Source organism: Stegostoma tigrinum, chromosome 6 (genome assembly GCF_030684315.1).
Source record: "Stegostoma tigrinum isolate sSteTig4 chromosome 6, sSteTig4.hap1, whole genome shotgun sequence".
NCBI classification, from domain to species: Eukaryota; Metazoa; Chordata; class Chondrichthyes; order Orectolobiformes; family Stegostomatidae; genus Stegostoma; species Stegostoma tigrinum.
The window spans coordinates 28,220,126-28,242,004 of record NC_081359.1 but is presented as its reverse complement, the minus strand read 5'-3'; the positions used below and the strand labels follow the sequence as shown (position 1 = coordinate 28,242,004).

At 39.9% G+C, this 21,879-nt stretch overlaps 1 protein-coding gene across 12 annotated transcripts in view; it reads right to left on the bottom strand.

Moving 5' to 3' along the window:
* The window catches only part of scel (sciellin), a 72,219-nt gene extending 50,810 nt beyond the window's left edge, over window positions 1-21,409 (bottom strand). For 2 of the 12 annotated variants that reach the window (XM_048532242.2, XM_048532244.2), the window contains exons 1-3: window positions 21,183-21,403; window positions 2,592-2,692; window positions 87-183 (exon numbers count right to left, since the gene is read on the bottom strand). In XM_048532242.2, the coding sequence (XP_048388199.1) occupies window positions 87-183; window positions 2,592-2,649 (155 nt within the window). In that variant the 5' untranslated portion in view covers window positions 2,650-2,692; window positions 21,183-21,403. Of the gene's footprint in view, window positions 1-86; window positions 184-2,591; window positions 2,693-21,182 lie in introns of all 12 variants that reach the window. The other 10 variants (XM_048532253.2, XM_048532250.2, XM_048532251.2 and 7 more) reach the window with 8 other exon arrangements.
* Window positions 21,410-21,879: the final 470 nt, after the last annotated feature.

Here is a 21,879-nt window from a genome sequence, read left to right as displayed (position 1 = left end):
ATTAATAAATTGAATGCGGCACATTTGAAAAGTCAAAGGGACGATTGTTCCACATTCTTCTTTTAAGAATGTGGTTTAACACTTACTGTGAATCATCTGATGGTTTGTTTTTAATCCATTCACCATCGTTTATTAAGCGAGTCCTCTTCTTTGTTTCCCGGATAACCTGATCCCTGTCTTCATCTGAAATTGAAATTTTATGATCTATAAACAACTGTGGTAAAAACAATATCACGGATAAAAGCAGAAAATCAATCAGTAAGTAATAATGTAGAAATGGAAAACTTCATTCAACTCATCAGGTGTATCCCACCTTTGTCCCTTTTTACAGGAAACTACTTTTATTTCTGTCCTTTTCCTCTTCTACTTTACAATCTCTCCACTCCTGTGAGGACAGGAGCTATCTGTTCTGACTTCCATTTACATCCTGTTTGATCTGTTTCTTAACCCATCTCCCTGCTTTTGTCCCATAACCATTAATATATTTTCCTCACAGAAATATAGCAAACCTAGTTTTGAAATTGTCAGTTCACAGGGTCTCCAAACCTTTCGTTTGTACTCACAGAGAATACCTGATTGTAGGGTAGATGCTTCTCTTTGTATGTGCTTTCTAACTTCACTCTTGAGTGGTCCAGCTCTAACGTTAAGGTTCATGTCATCTTTAGAATTTTCCTACCACATGAAATAATTTGTATCCATCAGAACAATTCCTTATCATTCTAAGCATTTCAGTTGAATCATCCCTTCGTCTTGTATTTCCAACTGATTAATCTGGGAAATCCATTTTCAAAACTTAATCTGTTCAGCACTTGATATCGTTCTAGCAAATCTGCACTGCAACCTTTACAAAAGCAAAGGCCCAAATCTCCAACCAGTGGCAAAAACCATCAGATTGCCACTTGTTTCCTGCTTTTCTCAGCTACATGAGTTCCACATTCCTGGTCCTTTCTTCTCCAGAAATTCCTGAGTGAATCTGAAATGGAGATGTTTCTTCATTGGGACAGGATGAATTTAAGCCCCATTCTCTTTCTACAACACTAGCTGTCACACCCTGGTAATTTTAAATGTCCCAAAGGGAAAGGGGGTAGGTTGGGTGAGGGGTTAGGATATGTAGTTAGGTAATGGGAAGGGTGGGTGAAGGGGGTAATGCGAATCATGGGGTAAGGTGACAGGTGGCATGGTGTCAGCTGGATAGAGTGATATGTGGAGAGGGTGTTTGGTGGGAGAGTGATTAGATAGGTCAGGTGGAGTAAGGATGCATAGGGGGTATTCCTGGGGTCTGATCGGAGGTTACTGGGAGCATCAGGAAAGGATAGATGTTGATGGCGGTGGGGAAGAGGTGGAATCAGTATGGACCATTGTGGGAGCTAGTTGTATAATTGTTTGGGAGGTAGAGCAGGACTTTTACTTTCCAGCATTTTCTGGGTACCATCCAGAACTATCCAAAGAGCTTTGGCACTTACTCAGAATCAGAGAAACTCTCAGAAGATCCTGGAGAGCAGAGTAAATGTCTATTGGAAGATCACACTGCTTGGTGATTCCCAAGGACTACTAGCATTGGGGCTTCCATGAGATCCCATAGTGCATCTCAACCTCTCACCTCACATAAAGTGTGGTGACCGTCAGGTTAAACCAATGCCTATCATCACTCTCTTATGAAAGCTGGGACTATGTTGACTTTACCTTCATCATAACTTCTCAATCTTTGAATTCCAGACCACAGATTAAATGATAGCCAAGTCAATTTTTGTGTTCAGTTTGATTATATTTGTTTCAATTTTAAGTACGATGCAAAGAGTCGTTGAAGAAGTGCATCACTTGAGGTGGTTTCACTTTAAACATGTCAACAACTGTCACCAATTCTGGAAAGATTAATACAGGAAATAAAATGTACATAAACAGGTAACCTACAGAAATGTTTTCTCCTTTATTTTTGAGGATGAATTGTTTTGAATTCAAAATAAATGTTCCTACCAGTGATTATCGAAGGTCCCATTTTAACTTGTCCAATGATAGAGTAACAATACCTTTCTCTGTTACAATTCCTAATACAAACATCATTGACTCCTTTTGAGTCTTGATCATTGTCTCCAAATACAAAGAAACTTCCAGGTACTGAAAGGGAGAAATGTTGGACGGGGATATCATCGGACAGGAAATGTACTTATTAGAATCACTTAGATCATTTTGTGATAGTTTGACCAAGGTTCTGTAACAACGTGCCAGTGGACAAAGGATTTCACAAAAGTTAGAAAAACAGGAGTAAAAGAGGTAGATTTTATTTTGGTTTAATTTTAAAATACACCTCACTACAATAGAGGCAGTTGTGTTAGTTCTTTCCCAACATAATTGTGGCCTGGGAATTACAGGAATACCCAAAGAGATGGCAGATAACATTATCGGTGCAACACTGCTTGCATTATCCATTAAATAATAGCTTCTTTGTTCTATCACCTAGTTGTTTCGTGACATTACTTATTCATGCAATGACAGCCCTGCTGACATTAATTATGGCAAAAATATATTCAGCCTCGCATAGTTACATTAGATATGAATAAACTGGTTGAACAAGAATATCAAAACTTACAAACCTGCACGGGTGGATTTGTTAACTGAGAAAGAGTCAGCTATTTTTTGAAATAGTGCCATTTCTAAAGATTTGAACTTCTTGTGGCTTCTTCAACAGCTTCACCTACAAGCAAATAAAGCAAAATTTAGTCAAAATTTCTGACTCATTACTTGTTAAATTTATCAATCATAGGATACAGTTTAGACTGTAGAATAACTGAAAATTTTGCAATGGCGGTTTAAATTAAAAGTTATCAATCAGACAAGACCTGCACACCAGGGAATGAACCTGTTAATTTAAGAGGATGTATTCCTAAATATGGGATTATGCTACAGCTGTTGGATAAATTTATGTTTATATACAGGAAGGAGTTGTTCAACAAGAAAAGTTCAGATATCAGAGAGATAGCGTTAAAGTGTTGTGAAAGTCTCATTCCGCATAAAATATTGTGATAATAAGAATGTGAACAGATGACAAATATGTAAGAGCAGAACAGTCAACAGCAAGAGGAAGCAAACTCTTTGCCTGTGAATCAGTACACGTATACTAAGTGGGAGAAGGTGACGGTACCATAGTCCAACTTCCTCATTAGGCAGAAATGGCTGGCAGTGGTTTAAGAAAAGGATCACCACCCATGAGGCAAGGAGAGAGGTTGAGGAGGAGAGTTCTTCATTGTAAGCTCAGCCAGCGCAAGAATTGAATCCCTGCAGTTGATATTACTCTGCATGACAAACCAGTTGCCCAGCTAACTGAGCTAACTAACCTCAAATTGGAGTGTGAAAACAGATCTGGAATCAACATTCTGTATAGCATTTGATTTCCTTGATATTAAACCAATAAATAATCTCTGTAGATTGAATATTTCAGCAAATTACAATATTAACATAGGAGGTTTGACTACAAAAACTATTCTTCAGTGTTGCTGAGTAATTCAGTTGCATATCCTCAGTAGATTTAAAACAGAGATAAATGTGTTGTTCACTCATTGGATTGATCTAAGTGATTCAATTCCAGACAAGTTTAGACTTCGACTGCCCACCTTATGACTGAGTAAATTGGCTGTGCAACAGGTTCATGTGATATACTCGCTAAACTTGAATGTATGTGCAAGCACAATAAGAATATATATGAAAAAGCAGTGATATTTTTGCTCACATATTGCCTCTCAAGGGAGGAAGGAGTTCCCAGTTTAATGTCTATGGATCCACCAAGGACCTTCAGGGTCTCTTAGCTGAGTTGGCTAGATGGCTGATGAATAGTTCAGAATAATGCTTCAGTGTGTCTTTTACACTACTGTCCTAGCTGATTTGAGAGCTACCTTCCTAGGAGCAGGTAGGTCCCAAATCAGCAAACTATCACTGCCAAAATCTGTGAAAAGCAGCCCAGCATGAGACATCAATAGTCACTAAGCCAAGGACTTGCCTTTAACCTGAACATTCATATCTGACAAGTATGATCAAAACTGGGAAAATAATATTGTCACTGCTTGTTATGACCACCAAAATCAAAGCTATATATTTCCCAAACTTATGTGTGTTTTTTAAATGTGGAAATGTGCTTTGAACAGTGTGAAGCATTAGCACTGAACCCTGGGAAGAGTTAGCATGGTGCATTGCCTGACTTATGGGAAAATTATGAGTTTTCTGAACCGTTTGTGGCTTTACCATGGACAGTGAGACTGTGGGGGCATTACCAATACTTTATCTGAAGCATAGCTATCTCTTGGCAACTATCTCAGTGTGTTAAATTATACATTTCAGGGAGAATATTGGGACGGCATTATTCATACTTAAATTACTTTACTTCTGTATATCCTTAGAGTGCAAGACAGAACTGTTACAACAGTGGTAAACATGGGCCATCAAATTTTAACATCCACCATCTCAATATTACATTTAAAACTTTTAATAGATTAAAAAATTGTTAAATAGGTAAGAAATGTGGAGATAAAATAGTTATAGTGATCCTGACCACAGAGTAAGGCGAGCTGTTGAGACCCAGTTGGAATAAATCAAATTCTACTTTTATCTAAAGACATAGAAACCAGACAATTGTGTTAATATCAAGAATTTTGCATCTCTTGTTTTAATTCATATGTATATGATGATTTCATATATTAAAAGAGGAAAAGCCATGCCTGCCGGGTAGCCATCTTGGAAAGACAAAGAAGTCAAACTCAGAAATACACAATGAACAATATTTCAAGAGCTGCTTTTGTGCAACAGAGCAAAAAGAAAGAAAATGAATTTGTATGCAAGAATTAGAAGATAATCTCATTGCCTAACTCTCACGGCATCTCAAAAACAATGCCCAATGAACATCAAATTGAGGAAACCATTATTCACTTGTCAGAGCTCAAGGATACCTATAAACTTCACACTTGCTGAGATTATCAGTCAACAATTAAATAGTTGTGATCACAGGTTAAAAATCTATTAATTTCAAGGTTTTTGAAGTCATTACTTTTATTCCCTCTGTCTATACTCTTACTTTTAAACTTATGACCTGCATTTTATCTCAGGGTTAGTCAGTAATAAAATTCTTCTTTCCTTCAGTCAAGAAAATCCTGCAATTGGTTAGTTCATTTAGATCTAATTACTTACATCTTTATTTGATGTGGAATAAGGTTGCATTTTAAAAGAAATAAAAAATATTGTTGTAACAGACCGAGAGAGAGTTAAAAGGTGAAGACGCATTTTCCTCTCCTAACCTGGTCGTAAGAATATTCACTCTGTGAGAAAAGTTGAATGTGTCTTATCACAGATGCTATGTTACTTCTAGCGATTGATGACAAGAGTTTGCGTACAGGTTTAAAAACATTTTTTTTCAGCTGTATTCAGGAAGACTACATTCGAGACTAACTCCGGGGAATACAGAAAACGTCAGTACTTTTGTATCATTTCAGACATGTAGGCATCTCATTGTCGAATTCCAATTATGGTTCGTACAACCATGACAAACAATGTATACTTTCATTCCAGATAAATATCTTATTCATCCAATCAGGGATTGTTTAACCTTATTCTAACCTGGTGTGTTTGTTCCATTTCTTGTCAATATCTGTCTCTCTCCCTGTGTCCCAAACCCTCTGACTCCTGTGGCCTTTCTGGTGTGTTCTGTTGACTAGACAGTTATAATGTACTATGTTTGCCAGAATTACTGCTTACCGTGAGCGCAGAAACCAATTAACTGTTATTTAACCCTTGTAGCCTAATTCTTACATAGATAAGATAGTCTGAGCACAAATGAAAACATATTTGTGTAATGTTCCAGAAAATCACAGTGTACATGGCAATTCCAAAATACATTAAGTAATGTATTTATCAATACTTCTGTAACTTTGTACTTCAGATATTCATATTAATGTTAGCCTGCCTCAACTTACTTTTCTTTCATTAAACTAGATGCAAGCACGTAATCATGTAAAAAGCTTTCAGCAAACACCTCTTGGTATGTTTCTAAGCACACAAAGCATAGAAGTAAGTTCTTCTCAAACATATTTACTTACAGAATCCCTACAATGCCCATCAGGTCCACAATGACCTGTTGGAGAGCATCCCACTGAGACCCTACCCCCTATCCCTGTAATCTTCATAGCTAACCCACCTACTTTGCACGTCCCTAAACACTATGGGCAATTTAGCATGGCCAATCCACCTGACCTGCATATCTTTAGACTGTGGGAGGAAACTGGAGCACCCGGGGGAAATCCACATAGAGATGTGGAGAATGTGCAAACTTTGCACGGACAATCGTCCGAGGTTGGGATCAAATTCAGGTCCCTGGCACAGTGAGGCAGCAGTGCTAACCACTGAGCCACCATGCCACCTTATCTCGTATGCATTACATTAGCAAAATTAAAGTGGAGCATAAATTGTCTGTTATTTGTCAATCCTTAATTTAAAATGTTTGAACATAATTTTTTTTTCCTGGATACCACCTTACTTTAAAAGTTATTAGCATCTTGTGCATAATCTTGCCTTGTTTGGCATCACTGTCATGGATGGTTACTTCCTGTCTTTCATTCTGAGGCAGTGACAATGTAACTTTCTGACACTGCTGCACTTTTGAACTGAAGGAAGGATGTCTGGCCAACAGGAAGTTGTTGGCTCCCACAATATAAGACCTAGACATGGGCAAAGAAGCGTTTAAAGGTTTAATAGACGTCCATTTTAGCTTCTCAAATATGTACATATCAAGGTCACAGGGACATCAGTACCTAGGCTACTGTTAAGGTACTTGCATAGTTTCATCAGCATGTCATGATTAAAGTGGCACCAGTTAAGATTAAGAGTGAAACCCTTACACCTTCAGGTCACATGTTTATAGTTCAGAGGCAATATTAGGATTATGACTTTTAAAGCATCCTTCAAGCTCATGTTGAGACAAATTGCATCACCAGCCATGCAAGAATGTTAAATAAACAGTGAGCTGATTTGTATAAGATCCAGATTCCCTGCACCCTACCAGCTAAACAGTTTGCCAAAAGGAAACCAAAGGTCCACCAAAGGAAATAGGGGCTATCCTGTAACCTTGACATTGTACCATTAGTACATTTAAGATGGGATCTCCAACCTTCTGGATTAGGAGGTGCCACCTCAGATAACAGCTTTCAGACAAGCATCTGTATTTGGTTTGAATGCTGGGTCAGTGTGAAGGGGTCTCACCAAAGTGCCAAGCAGGCAACTCTCAACAAGCGGGGGCAGGGCAGGTGGGGTTTGGAGGCGAGGATGTGGTCGGGTTATGGTTTGAGAAATCATGGTCAGGAATGGTTAAAAATTCAGGGAGAACTCTAGTGGGTGCAATAAAGAAGGACCACCACCTACCCACCACCATCCCTTGTAGGAACCTTACCAGACTGGACACTTGGCATGGGCCTCTCCTGCTGCCAATTAACTCCCAATGGCAGCAGCATCAGACTCTTAAGTGAGCTTTAATTACTCACCAGAATGCAGGCCACCCAACAGTAACCCTGCCACTTGTGTAATTGTAGTAAGAGCAGTGCATGCAGGCATTTGGCAAATGGCTGCACACTGGATTAAACAAAACCATGTAAGGCTGTGTAAAATCTAGCCCTTAGAATAGTTATCAGAGCTGAAGTCAAAAGTTGGCAATATTATAAAGGATGTTCTACTTGGTTTATTGGAGCGATGGACATATTCGATTTCTTTTGAGATACTGAGTATATTACGACAGAGATTGATGGAATTCTTGGTACTAACAGCATCAAGGGATGTAAGGGGTGGTGTGGGAATGTGGTGTTGATGTAGAAGATCAGCCATGATCTCAATGAATGGTGAGACATGCCTGATGGGCTGAATGTCCTGCTCCTACACTTGTTTCTTCTGATTATTTCTGGGCATTCTGAAATTGTTTGTTTGAATGTCATGATGGGATTCAGGGTAGTAGTGGCCAGGGTGAACAGGTCCACTACTGTATGGGACAACTACTCAGCAGTTGCATTAGAAAATTTAATACCCTGTCGAGATCTGTATGTTCTGGCAAGATGGTTGCAGCATGAATCACTCCATTCAGAGCTCCACTCTCCTTTCCAGTTCTCCTTCTCTCTCTTTCTTTGTCCTCCCTTTTTTTGCCCCTTTCTTCTCTCTCTGTGTGTAGAAATTCTATGCCCCACCCACACCTTTTAACTGCCTACCTGAGGAGGTGGGAAGGAGCTGGGTCATGACCTGAAGCCACATGGCAGGAGCTGAACACACAGATTGTTTCCTCCAGTGACGGCGGATCAAGCATGGGCCAGAGAAATGGTGGCAGATCAAGGGTGGCAGTGGTGGTGAGATCAGGCCAGTGAGGCAGCCAAGCCTATAGCAGCATGGCAAGGGCTGGAAAGTTTGAGCAGGACTCTGGTGGAGGCATGGCGAGGGTTGGAAAATGCAGAGTGAGGCCCTGGCAGAGAGACGGCGAGGAATGGAAAAAGTGGAGCGGGTCTCTAGTGGAGGCATTGGGAGGATTGGAAAACCCGGAGCAGGACTGTGGCGGAGGTATGGCGAGGGCTGGAAAACCCAGAGCAGGACCCTAGTGGAGGCATGGTGTAGGCTGGAAAACTCAGAGCGGAATTGTGGCAGAGGTATGGCAAAGAATGGAAAACGTGGAGCTGGTCTCTGGCGGAGGCATTGGGATGACTGGAAAACCCGGAGCGGAACTATGGCGGAGGTATGGCGAGGACTGGAAAACCTGAAGTGGGACTGCAGCAATGGAAAGGAAATTTGTACTCTCTTAAGTTATCTTTTTAAATCTCATTCTAAGTTAATGTGTATGGTGCCATGTATGTATGGCGAAAGTCCACACTTTTTGCTGTATTTTTACATTGAATTCATGTGACAACAAATGTTTCAATAAATAAGTGATTCATTTCAATAAATGAAATGAGGTATATTCCTAAAAGATCCCAAGGGAACAGCCATCCAGCTTAGAAAATTAATGAGCTGAATCATCTGGTTTGGTAAAGGTGATCTTTTATAACCAGCAATACCTATAAAAACAAACCTAGTTAGATGGACTCCATATGAATTGAGATGCTAACATTACCATTCTGCCATTATATCCTTCTTGCAGAAGCTGGAGCTACTCCAGTCGAAATGTTACAATTAACACAACATTTATATCCACCTTAATATATGTTGGTAAAAGGAATTAATTACAGGAATAGTCCCCAGAGAGATGCAAGTGGTAGCATTCCTATTCCTGAATCAGGAAGTTATAGGCTCAAGATCATGCCAAAGAATTGGTAATAAAAATCTAGATTGACAAGTTAGCACCAAGGAAGTGTGGCATTATCAAAGGCACAATCTTCCAAATGAGAAGTTAAATGGAGGATCCATCTGATCTGTCAGGAGGATGTTTAAAAAATCCCATGGCGCTATACTGACGATGCATAGGTTGGGCTGGGTGGTTCCCAGGGTCCTTACCAATATTTATCCCTTGATCAATACCACTATAAACCGAGTATTATCATTATCATTCTACAGTTTGTCGGAATTTGCTGTCTGTAATGTGGCTGTATGTTGCCTACATCATGACAACTATACTTCAACATTACCTAATTGGCTAAAAAAAAATTCAGATATCCAGGTTTGTGAAAGGTTTTATGTATATTCAAGATTTTCTTTCCCTTATTCCCGAAGACGTGCTTCTTGTTACAGGACTAATAGGAAATAAAGTTGAATGTAAATGAACAGGAGTATTGAAAGTCATTCTGGACAAACTGGCTCAAGGACAGAAGAGGATGTATCATCAACAAAGGGAGTGATTCATTTGTTTTACAAAATGGATGGTTCATATTATCTGACTCATTGGCTCACTAATGTCACTTAAGGGAGGGAAACTCTGCCCTTAACCAGGTTGACCTTTATGAGGATATGACAGCACATCAATATTTTGGCTCTTCAGCCCACTTTGTAATGGCCTAGCAAGTTATACAGTCATATCACACCGCTAGAAAGGAGGACCATATAGATCACCAGTGATTTATGGGTGATATGATAACTCAGTGGTTAGTACTGCAGCTTCACAGCACCAGGAAACTACATTCAAGTCCAGGTGACTGTCTGTGTGGAGTTTTCATGTTCTCTCTATGTCTGTGTGGGTTTCTGTCAGGTCCTCCCACAGTCCAAAGATAAGTGTTAGATGGATTGGCCATGCTAAATTGCCCCAAAGTGTCCAGGGATGTGCAGGGTAAGTGGATCAACCATGGTTAATAATGGGCTTATGGGGTTACTGGATTTGGGTGGGTCTGGGTGGGATGCTGTTTGGAGGTCAATTTAGATTTGTTGGGCCAAATGGCCTCTATCTGCAGTGTGGAGATTCTATGATTCTACCTGGGAATTGAATCTGAACACAGTAGCAACTCAGTCAGTCTAGACAATCTTGCAAAATCCTGCAAGCTAGTATCTGGGACTGATTGACGAGCTGAGAGAGCTCTCTCGAAGGCTACTCAAATGATAACCTGAGATGAAAATCAGATCTATCAGAGGTGAGGAATTTTGTTGGGACAGGTAACCAAGGTAAAGTATATATTATAAACACGTCACTTTTGAGTTAATTCCAGCTCATCATTACAAAATTGGTTCATGCTGCAGTCCATAAAAGACTTGTTCTGTGCAGTCACATTTAATCACTGTTCAGAATTTAGTACAGCTCCTGAAAAGCATCTATGTTCAAGAAACTAAATAAAGCAGTGCTATTTTAAATACGTTAAATATTAACATATTTTAAATATTTTAAATAGATGACATGGGCTGCTGATGCACAATTGTCTATCGTGCAATGTCACTGGAAGTCAATTTCAAACTCCACTGTGAAATAATTATGTGCTATTAAAGAGAATTCTACTCTTGTCTTTCCATTATTCAGTGGTTTTTGACCTCAATAATGGGAAATGTATCATTCACGTGGGTTAGGAAGACCAGGCTACTTGTTATGTGGATGAAATGAGCCTTGGCTGTTAATGGCAAACAAATTACAGAGTACAGGGGCAACAAAACCAGAAAGTGTTGAACTTACTGAGTTGGATTGGCAGCATTTCAGAAATAGTGTTAATGTTTCAAGTCAAGTAGATACTGAGGAAGAGATATATTTGACTTGAAAAAAACTTTGTTTTCTTTCCAAGGATATCATAAGATCTGCTGAGTATTCCCAGTGATTTTTAAAAATTTTCATTATAGTGCATGTGCAGCCCAATTTTTTTACACTGCATTTCTTTCCTCATCATATTAGTCAGTAGACAACAAACTCCAGTGTGAAAAGAACTTGGAGGCATTGTACTTATTTTGGAAAATCCAAGAAGAAATTCACACCCAGCTTTCCTGCTGCTAGAATATCCTTTTTTAAAGTCCGGAAAACAAATTTCAGTCATCATTAATTGGAGCTATCTAAACCAGTTCGGGTAGTGAATCAGGCTGTTTGTAAGCAACTGGTAGATTGAGGAAGGAGCTAATAAGAGGAGGTGATAAACTGTGTCATTCACACATATACCTTTCACAAGGCTATTCCAGTGCTCAGAAATATTCAACTTTGCTGGTGATTGTGGGATATGTATCATCACACTGTTGTCAATATTCACTTCCATTCCCATGTTCATGCCTGCCATTATTAGTCAAGCTGTTAGTTCTTGTAAATCTTTTCCTGTACTTTGTTGTCTACAAATCTAACCAATGTTTCCTGTTTATTGCCTCAAGATGGCGGCAGAGTAGGATGGTCCAGCCGGAGGTCATCTGTTTTGCTAGTTCCTTTTCCTTTCTCTTCTTTTCTGCAGCTTTTCTTCACTCTTCTCCTCCAACTTTTAGCTTCTTAAACTTACCCAGAGGGATTGGAGAATGGAGGTGAGCCTGAGTCCAGCCCAGAGTAGGAGACGAGTCCTGGAGGTGACCTACGGGCCGAGGGATGGAGTAGAAGGCAAGTCGAGCCTGTGCCAGCATGGAAGACGGGTCCTGGAGGTGAGCCGTGGGTCGGGGGCCAGAGTAGGAGGCAGTTCGAGCCTGTGCCAGTGTGGGAGATGAGTCCCAGAGGTGAGCTATGTGCCCGGGGCTGAAGTAGGAGGCAGTTCGAACCTGTGCCAGTGTGGGAGATGAGTGCTGGAGGTGAGCTATGTGCCTGGGGCCAGAATAGGAGGCAGTTCAAGCCTATGCCAGCGTGGGAGATGAGTCCTGGAGGTGACTCCCAGGCCAAGGGCCATTGCATATGTCTTAGAGGTCTTGTGTTCTGAAGCCTGGCAGGCACAGACTCAGTCAAATGAATTATAATTTGATACTTTTTAAAGATATGTTTATTCTTATTCTGGACTTTGAGTACATCAAGTACTTCTCAAAACCTTGCTAAACTGTTTTTTACTCTTTCAATTCTGTAACACTCATTTAAAGTATCTGTACCTAGGTACCCAGAACCTAAGATGAAGAGGAATGAACTCCTCTTCCAATTTCCTATCTACTAAATATCTAATACATGTCAGTTACCCCATTATTCATAAAACAAAACACAACAATTTGAAAATAAAGCTGGAAATAATCAGTTCAATTATTCCTGACCCCTCATTTCTTTGCAAAGGGGATTTCCATTTCATTCACCAGTCTTCATACATTCATAGAAGGCAAAAAACAAGAACAAGTGCAAGAAATAAAGCATCTAGAATGGCAAGAGCCCTATCCGATAGGTAGAGACAGCTGATAAGCGGAAATTTGAATAAACAACTCAAGAAGATGACTTCTAAACAATTTGATTTGGAACGCCATTTCATCTTCGTATGAGACAGGGAGCCTAACTGGCAAAATTGCTTTTAAAGGAAATTGGGCAAGATCTGCTGGACAGAAGAAGTAAAAATTGTTGAAGTACTGAGGAGAGTGAATGAACAGAGAAATTCATAGAATCCCTACGGTGTGGAGACAGGCCAGTTGGCCCATCAAGTCCTCACCCACTCTCCAAAGAGCATCCAACACAATCCCAACCCCTTACCCTGTCGCTGTAACCCTACATTTCCCATGGCTATCCCGGCTAGTCTGCACATCCCTGGACACTATGGGCGATTTAGCATTGCAAATCCACCTAACCTGCACATCTTTAGACTGTGGAATGAAACCAGAGCACCTGGAGGAAACCCATGCAGATACAGGGAGAATGTGTAAACTCCACACAGACAGTTGCCCCAGGGTAGAATCAGACCTGGGTCCCTGGCACTGTGAGCCACCATGCCACCCTCTGAATTATTTAATGTAAACAATTAGGAAAGGGCAGAGGAATTGGGCAGGGCACATCTTAAGAGTGAATAGACTAGTAAGAAATGTTGTGGAGGGAAAATTTCAAAGTAAACGTAGAAGTAAAGGGAAGAGACATTAATGCTGGACATGTTGAAGGAAGTTATTGGTGAATGAAAAAGCTGGACTGCTATAGAGAGATAGGGAAAGATTACTTTGATCAATGGGCTTGTTTTTAGGAAGAACAAACATGATGATGTTGATGATATTCTAGCAATTATGTTGGCTCAAACCAACTTCAGGTGAATAACAGAGTGCATAGCAGGTGCTGTTATTAATACATAATGCTGTCAATAACTTAATAAAACCAAAAGAACTGCAGATGCTGTAAATCAGGAAGAAAAACAATGTTGCTGGAAAAGCTCAGCAGGTCTGGCAGCATCTGTGGAGGAGAAAACAGAGTTAACGTTTCAGGTCCAGTGACCCTTCCTCAGTTCTGGGTCACCGGACCCGAAACGTTAACTCTGTTTTCTCCTCCACAGATGCTGCCAGACCTGCTGTCAATAACTTGATGGGAAAGAAGAGATACCCTGTGACTTGTAAGCCTCTTGAACTTTCTGCACAATTTACACCACTCTGATGTTTGCTGTTCACAAATGACATCCATTCTTAGCCTTTCTGTTATTTTTAAGGGCTTGCTGGATTTGTACATTAATTGCCCATTAAACACGCCACAGAACTTTTAGGCTCATAATTAACCCCATGAGCGCTCTTTGATCAACATGATAATTGCCAGTATGAGGCCAATTGATCACTCTAGTCCAGAGAGGGAACAATTTGCACCATTTGAAATTAGCTTCTGCATGTAGAAAAGTTCTGACAGATTTAAAAATTAAAAATTTAAATTATTTACATTTCCTCCTCACTTCCTTTCACTTTTCACTCACTTCCTAGTCCAAGTTTTTTCCCCTTTATTATACTTTCTGTCCCTTATTTGATACTAATTCACCCCTATTTTCTTCTCAGTCATTCCTGTTTCTTTCTGAACTCTTAATCACCTTGACAAAGGAAATAGATCACTGGTCGTGTGATAATGGGAACTGCAGATGCTGGAGAATCCAAGATAATAAAATGTGAGGCTGGATGAACACAACAGGCCCAGCAGCATCTCAGGAGCACAAAAGCTGACATTTCGGGCCTAGACCCTTCATCAGAGAGGGGGATGGGATGAGCGTTCTGGAATAAATAGGGAGAGAGCGGGAGGCGGACCGAAGATGGAGAGAAAAGAAGATAGGTGGAGAGGAGAGTATAGGTGGGGAGGTAGGGAGGGGATAGGTCAGTCCAGGGAAGATGGACAGGTCAAGGAGGTGGGATGAGGTTAGTAGGTAGGAGATGGAGGTGCGGCTTGGGGTGGGAGGAAGGGATGGGTGAGAGGAAGAACAGGTTAGGGAAGCAGAGACAGGTTGGACTGGTTTTGGGATGCAGTGGGTGGAGGGGAAGAGCTGGGCTGGTTGTGTGGTGCAGTGGGGGGAGGGGACGAACTGGGCTGGTTTTGGGATGCGGTGGGGGAAGGGGAGATTTTGAAGCTGGTGAAGTCCACATCGATACCATTGGGCTGCAGGGTTCCCAAGCGGACCATCACTGGTCCTATTGTGTATAAAGATTCCAGATGCTCCTTTGCCATTGCTGCATGACAATCAGAGAGCACTTGCAGCAAATCACACTGCAAATGATGGCTTGAAGCTTGTTTGCATGATCAAATCCTTCTATACCTTTGTCCTCCCACCCATCTCTGTAATCGTCTCTAAACCCATAACCCTTTGAGATATTCATATTTTTAATTCTTGCCTCTTGTGCATTCTTCATTAAAATTGCTGAACTATTGTTGGCTGTTCCCTAAATTGCCTTGTCCCCAAGCTCTGGAATACACCCCCAACTTCACCTCCTCCCTTCACTGCTTCTCTATCTTTCTATCCTCCTTCATGTCACTTCTAAAGTCTTGCCCGTGCTTTTGGTCACCTGAACTAATATCTCTTTATGAAGATCCATCCTTCATTTTATAACACTGCTGTGAAGTGTGTTGAGATATTTCATCATTTCTCATTAGAGGTGTGATATATGCATAATGTTAATGTTATTATGTTGTTGGTGGTGGTGAGCCAAAATAAAAACATACCTAATTAACGGTACATGTCACAAGATGTCCTACTCCAGCAAAACTTGGCCCAACCATATACTTGACTGTAGAGAAATGGTCAACATCAAAATGAAATAATTTAGGAATAACTATCACTGATTTGTATGTAATTCTGCGTTATATTTTTGCATTATAACAAGTTAACTTTTCTAAAACATTACATAATATTTGCAGTAGTAAGCTGATGAATACAACAGTATTCTGTGATCAGTAAAACAGAGATATGTGTGACTTGCATTGTCCATAAGCAAGAGACTGAACTCATACTTCAGGGATTGCACCAGATTGTTGAACACGAACCATATACTATATGCAGTGAACTGAGCTACAAAGTGTGCCCTAGGTTAGAAGTAGGTGTGTTTTGATCCAACAAATCCAAAACTAGGACAAGGTGTGGAACGATGACCTGTTTTTGATTGTACTTTTATTCATCATGAAAAATAATTTAAAATTTCCTCAGCTTTAATAGGTACTATAAAACACAAAACTGTGCTTTTAATATATTCAAGCCTAACTTTTTATAAAACTAGAAAACAGAATCAGAAGCTTAAAAAGTACAAATCTCCTTTGATTTCCTCTGTGAAGCACAGACACATGAAAACACTGAGTACAGAGAATACTGCACAGAGGAATTACAAATTACCATTTAAAAATTATTACCTTAAAGCCTGAGTAATAGTAGAAAACGGTCATTAGTTAATAGGTCAACATATAAATGCATATTTAAGACTCATAGCTGTGCTGACATATCCTTCTTTGTATTCTGGACCAGTTTCAGCTGAAAGCCCTCGAGCAAGTTGCTTAATAAATTCAAAGATTGTACTTACATAACCAGTTAATGTAGGTAACTATGTAACTATGTGGTTAAATAAAATGGGTGGAGAAAAAAAGCTTCTTTAAAACGAAAAATTTAAATAAAGAGTTTGTGTGTGTGTGTCTGTGTGTGTGTGTGTGTGTGTGTGTGTGTGTGTGTGTGTGTGTGTGTATTTGCAAATTACTTAAACCAGTCGTGCAAGTTTTGGGTGGGGTTGTTAGCACAGCAGAATGACACTAATGTTCCCATTTTCTAATAGTCAATGCAAATTTTCACCAAATTGATTAGATTTAATGTGTCTCCATCTGAAATTCTGTTGGATCTTTTTCTCAAGGGGACTGCGACCAAGGCTTGGTTGTAATCGTTGGCATCAAGTGCCATGGAGCTATGATTAATTAAAGCTACAAATCGACAAGAGTTTTACCAAAATGCTCAATTATGCGAACTTGAGTTTGCTGTGCTTTTAAACTTCATTATCAGGTCAAATATTTCTAATTGTATTAGACTTAAACTTTCTATGTTTATGTTCTGAAAGGATCAGAACTATCAGCATCGTGGTTATACTACTGGATTATTAACATGCTTGGATTGATGATAATTGGATAAATTCAAATGTTGCCATGGTAGCTTTGAAATTTAAAACTACTTAAGTAAATCTGCAGTAAAATTAATATCAATAAAGGTGATCATTAAATGTTGTAAAAACCCATGTACTTCATTAATGCCCCTATTCAATAAGGAAATCTGCCAGGTGAGGTGTGGCTCCAGACATCCAGCAATGTGGTTGACATTTAACTGTCCTCTGAAATAGCCCAGAAAACCATCCAGTTGTCAAAAGATGATTCATCACCGCACTATCAGGGCAATTGGCTTGGGCAATAAATCCTGGCTTGGTCACTGATGCCTATACTCCATGCTTCTTCTTAAGAAAAATTGTACCTGCTTTCAGATGTCTGACCCTGTCTGCCTTCTGAAGCACCAAAAGAACCAATTTACAACTTTTGAAAAACTGTCCTGATATTGGAGACAGTTATCTGCCCTGGACAATGACCACCAAAAAAGCTTGTGGAAGCAAACAGCAGAGAGATAAATGATGCATGAAAATCAGCCACTGTTTTTCCATCACTACACCAACACCGCAAAATGTTTAATGCCTTCTGACTGTGAAAAGCTTTTGTGCTTCCCGTATTCATAAGAAATTCCATACAATATTGCACATTCTTTTTAAAGGCATCTATCAGAGATGAACAGGATATTTTCTTACTTTGAGCACTTGATGTTGCTTTCAATTGCACAATTGTAGTAGTTCCATTGAATGAGATAGAAAAATATGCGTGGAGGCAACTATTTGCTGCTCCATGATTGTATTTTTGGACCACTTGGCCCGAGACCTGAGGAAGTGGAGAAAGGGAGGTGGTGGCCAGAAACTTTTGTGCAGAGAGCACAGAAGGAAGGGATTGAGATATCTTTGTTAGGAACCCTTCAATACAAACACGGCAGGCACCCTGTAAATGAGGCACCACTTTGCTTCCCACTCTTCTTCATGTAAACCAGAGAAAACATGCTGCCCAATCCCACCTTGCACAACACTCACCCATTTTTTCCAGTTTGGAGATGATGAGCAAGAGTCCAGATCACCAGTAACAAAAATAAAGAAACATTTCAGTCTCTTACATATATACACCACCATGATCAGAATTTCCATTGGAGGCTGCAATGTAAAAATATTCTATGCAATTTTTTCATCTCAGTGACAGAGTGCCTGGTCTGCTTCTGCACTTCTTTGTAACATGATTAATATCAGACACCCAGCATGAAGAAAAAGGTCAGCCTTCATTTCGTCACACACTGATTGTCTGCACAATGAAACAGGATTTGTGTCAGAATCATACAAGTCTCTCTGATTGTCATTGCCTATTAGACATCATCTCTGGACTGCCTACAGTATCCCACTATTGCAGGCTGAAGGAATGGAGCTTGGTAACTCTTCTTACAATCACACCTGGAGCCTACATTACACTAAAAGACTGGAAGTGATTTCATACAAATCTTGCTTGTTTAGGTTCAGAGAGTGTGTTTTTCGAATAAACTCTGTAAACATAGTGTGTTTGCTATAAAATGGGTTGTTTGGCTTTGAGTACTAACAGTAGTCAGCCCTGCCACACCTCCAATTCACCAGCTGACACAGCTATATCAGAAAAGAGGACCTGCTTTTAAATAGCTCCTTTTACAACCACTGAACATTCCAAAGCACATTATAGCCAGGGAGATGTTTTTGAAGAGTGGTCACTGTTATGGTGTAGGAAATGTGACAACCAAGTTGCAACAACATGTTATCAAGATCTAAAGGAGGGTCACTGGGCCTGAAACATAAACTCTGTTTTCTCTCCACAAATGCTGCCACACCTGCTAAGTTTCTCCAGCAATTTATGTTTTTGTCCAAAAGTTAGGAACGTAATAATGGACAGATACTCTCGAGTTTAATTTTAACCAAGATACCAAGAAACAACTCTCCTGTTCTTCCTCAAAAATGTTTACCGGCTCTTTTACATCAATATGAGTTCACAGACAAAATATAGCAGCTCTGAAAATGCAGCACTGGAGTGTCAACTTGGCTGTTCCCTACTCAAGTGTTGACGTGGGATTTGAACTTACAACATTCTGACTCAAAAGCAAGAGCACTACCTATTGACAATAACCCTAGGCATCTCCCCTTCCTGCCATGGCATATTTCATGAGGCTCTTTACTTAGCAACTGCACTGTTCCCCATCCATCTCTTTTACTTTATTCTCAGGAGGAGTTAAAATACTCCAACCTTCTAAAGTCCAAAACCACTCCAGACTTTGTGTCACATCCCATTAACAGTGATAACACTGTGATTTTGCCAAAACTAAAATACATAAAATCCCTGTCAGGAGTAGACTGCAGAATAACATTTTAAAATGAAGAGATCAGAAATTAGTCCATCGACACGCACAGTTCAGTTCCACAAATTAGAGCTTATATTCGTTTTAAGAAAGATCTTTTGCTCATCTCTTGTATCCTAGTGACTTCTTTCATTCTGCAGGAACAAGTAATTAAGTCAATTTATGATTTAAACGTTGCAGGGAGGATGAGTATTTAAATCATCCTGATCAGTCTCTCAGTGCTCCGGAGGGTCTGTTAGTCACATGGTGGAAACATTTCCTCGTCCAAGACTTTTGCACAAGGACATTAGGTGATTAGGGAATGATGTGCCTCAGGATTTGGGCATCTTGAATATCAAGGCAGCTGGCAGGACGCAAGTTGTCCTGCTTAGGCCCTTTGCTGGGGGCATATCTACAACATGTAATAGATAAGGAAACTCTGAGACTAGTGACCCAAGTGCAACAAGGCATTATTGGTGTGACATTTAAAGTAGTGCTCGCTGCATGTTTAATGCTGGACTTTTGCATTTCCAATTATTTCAACCACAATTAATTACTTAATATCAGGTGTCCATGCATTGGCTATGGATGACACACTACTTTGAGGGAGATCCCATTGGCTTCTGTGTATCTGAAAAGGGTTTTAACCTACAATTGTCACTGTACAGTGACCAGCTGGTAACTAAATTCTTTGGTTAGGGAATGAGTGGGGTCTGTTTGGAATCATTTTGGATCGACGATGGAATGACTAGTGAGATAGGATTTCAATCAATTTGCTACTTAGTGACACCCTCAATCACGCAGTTTCCTGAATGAGTCAGTTTGGCTGTACTCCAAGCTATTTCTAATGATTGAATGACTTAATGATGTTTGGAGGGGCAGACCTGTTGCTGGGGTTAAGATCATTCCTTTCTAGTCCAAATATAATTCTGTAAGGTAACTCCAATGGTGATCCAGGTTGGGGAAGAAATCTAGCAGTAGCAAGCTGTGTCATTTTAGATGGATAAACTCCAGTTTATCTTTGTTGTACACTGAAATTTCTTAAGGCTTGTCTACTGCCACCTGTGCCTGTAACATCTGAGCCATGTTAAATAAGGTATAAAACTAAAGAGAGGTGTTCAGTCCGTATTGGGCAAATGGAAAACCAACTCACGTAGAGTTCCCAGCTGACTGACCTGAAGATTCTTAGTCGTTGTAATGCGTGTCGATGTATGCTAGGCACCTGATTTCCCAAATCATCTCTGCCTGAGCTACTTTATGCGTGACCACTGAAACTATGATTAATCATCAGCAAAAAAAATTTCAAATCCTATTTGTTTTTACCTTACCATCCACAACCACACCTGAAAATAAATACAACCAGTAGATTTGTGACTCTTTTGTGAGTATTGCTTTTATCTACCTGATCGCCAATCACTTCCTCAGTTATTGAAAAACATACCAAAGTAAAGGCAGAGGCTTTATGAACAATGATTTAAGTTAAAGGTAGTTACAATCTGACCAATCTAGTGATCGAGCACTTGTTTGTGAGGTTTCTCATACCAAAGTCAAAGCATACAATTATACAAATGATTTAAATTTCATTCCTAATGTGTTGACCCTTGACAAATCTACTAATAACATGCACATTAAATATATTGCTTCATAATGCCGAAGATTATTAATTGATTCACGTACACAACCTTCATGTTTACCTAAAATTTATGACATAGCAATGCAATTTTAAGGAGGAAACACCTTTTATAACTGGCAAGCCAAAATCCATCAACAGACACTGCATTCAGAAGGAAAATCTCAAATTCAAACAAAGCTTTCTTCTACCAGCTAAACAATATTGTCATTTGAACTTTTTTTAAAGGTGCTGGGATTCTTTTCTTGTTCCCTATATGTTAAAAGGCAAAAGGGTGCAAATAGATTGCTGATTGCACTTTGATCAAATCTTATCAAAGCTACCAAAGTGTCAGAATGATTAAGAGAAATACAAAAACTCACCTACTGGATTTTTATTCTCTGAAGGAATTCCTGTGGGGTTTCTTCTCTGCTACCAGTGTTAGCAGCTGAATACTCTTTGCTACTCAATATTCCAGCGAGCTGGCTGACCAGAGTAAGGTTGAAGTGAATGCTGGTCGAGGTAACTCCCAGGTTATTTGTTCCTGTATTAACAGGGTTCCACCCCACTGGCACTGACTCACACTCTCACTCCCTCTGGGTGGAGAAAAGGGAGGCAGAGCAACCTCCAACAAGCAGAAAGCATAAAGAATAAGACAGAGTGGCAGCAGAGTTTCCACATTCCACCACACCCTCTCAGATCAACTAAGCTACATTCTTTCCATATCAGCACAACTCCACCTGAGCAGATTCCAACACCCAAACATTAAATGCAAGCTAGCTACCACATACACCTGTCTGCAAAGTACAATGAGGATCAACCTGATCCTGACAGAGCCTGCACTGCTACCTTTTAAAGAGAAACAGAATAATAGATATCCAAGATTGACTGCAAATCAGAGGCCAAATATACATTTATACAAGGACCTGCAGTTCCAAAAGGGAATATAAACTGCTGATACATTTCAAGTATGTCTTAATCAAAGCAGATAAGACATGTGCCAAATCTCTAATTGGGGCTATCTACTCTGTTTCCCTGCCATAACCCCAACACACTTTAATAAGCGTCTATCTACCTAAA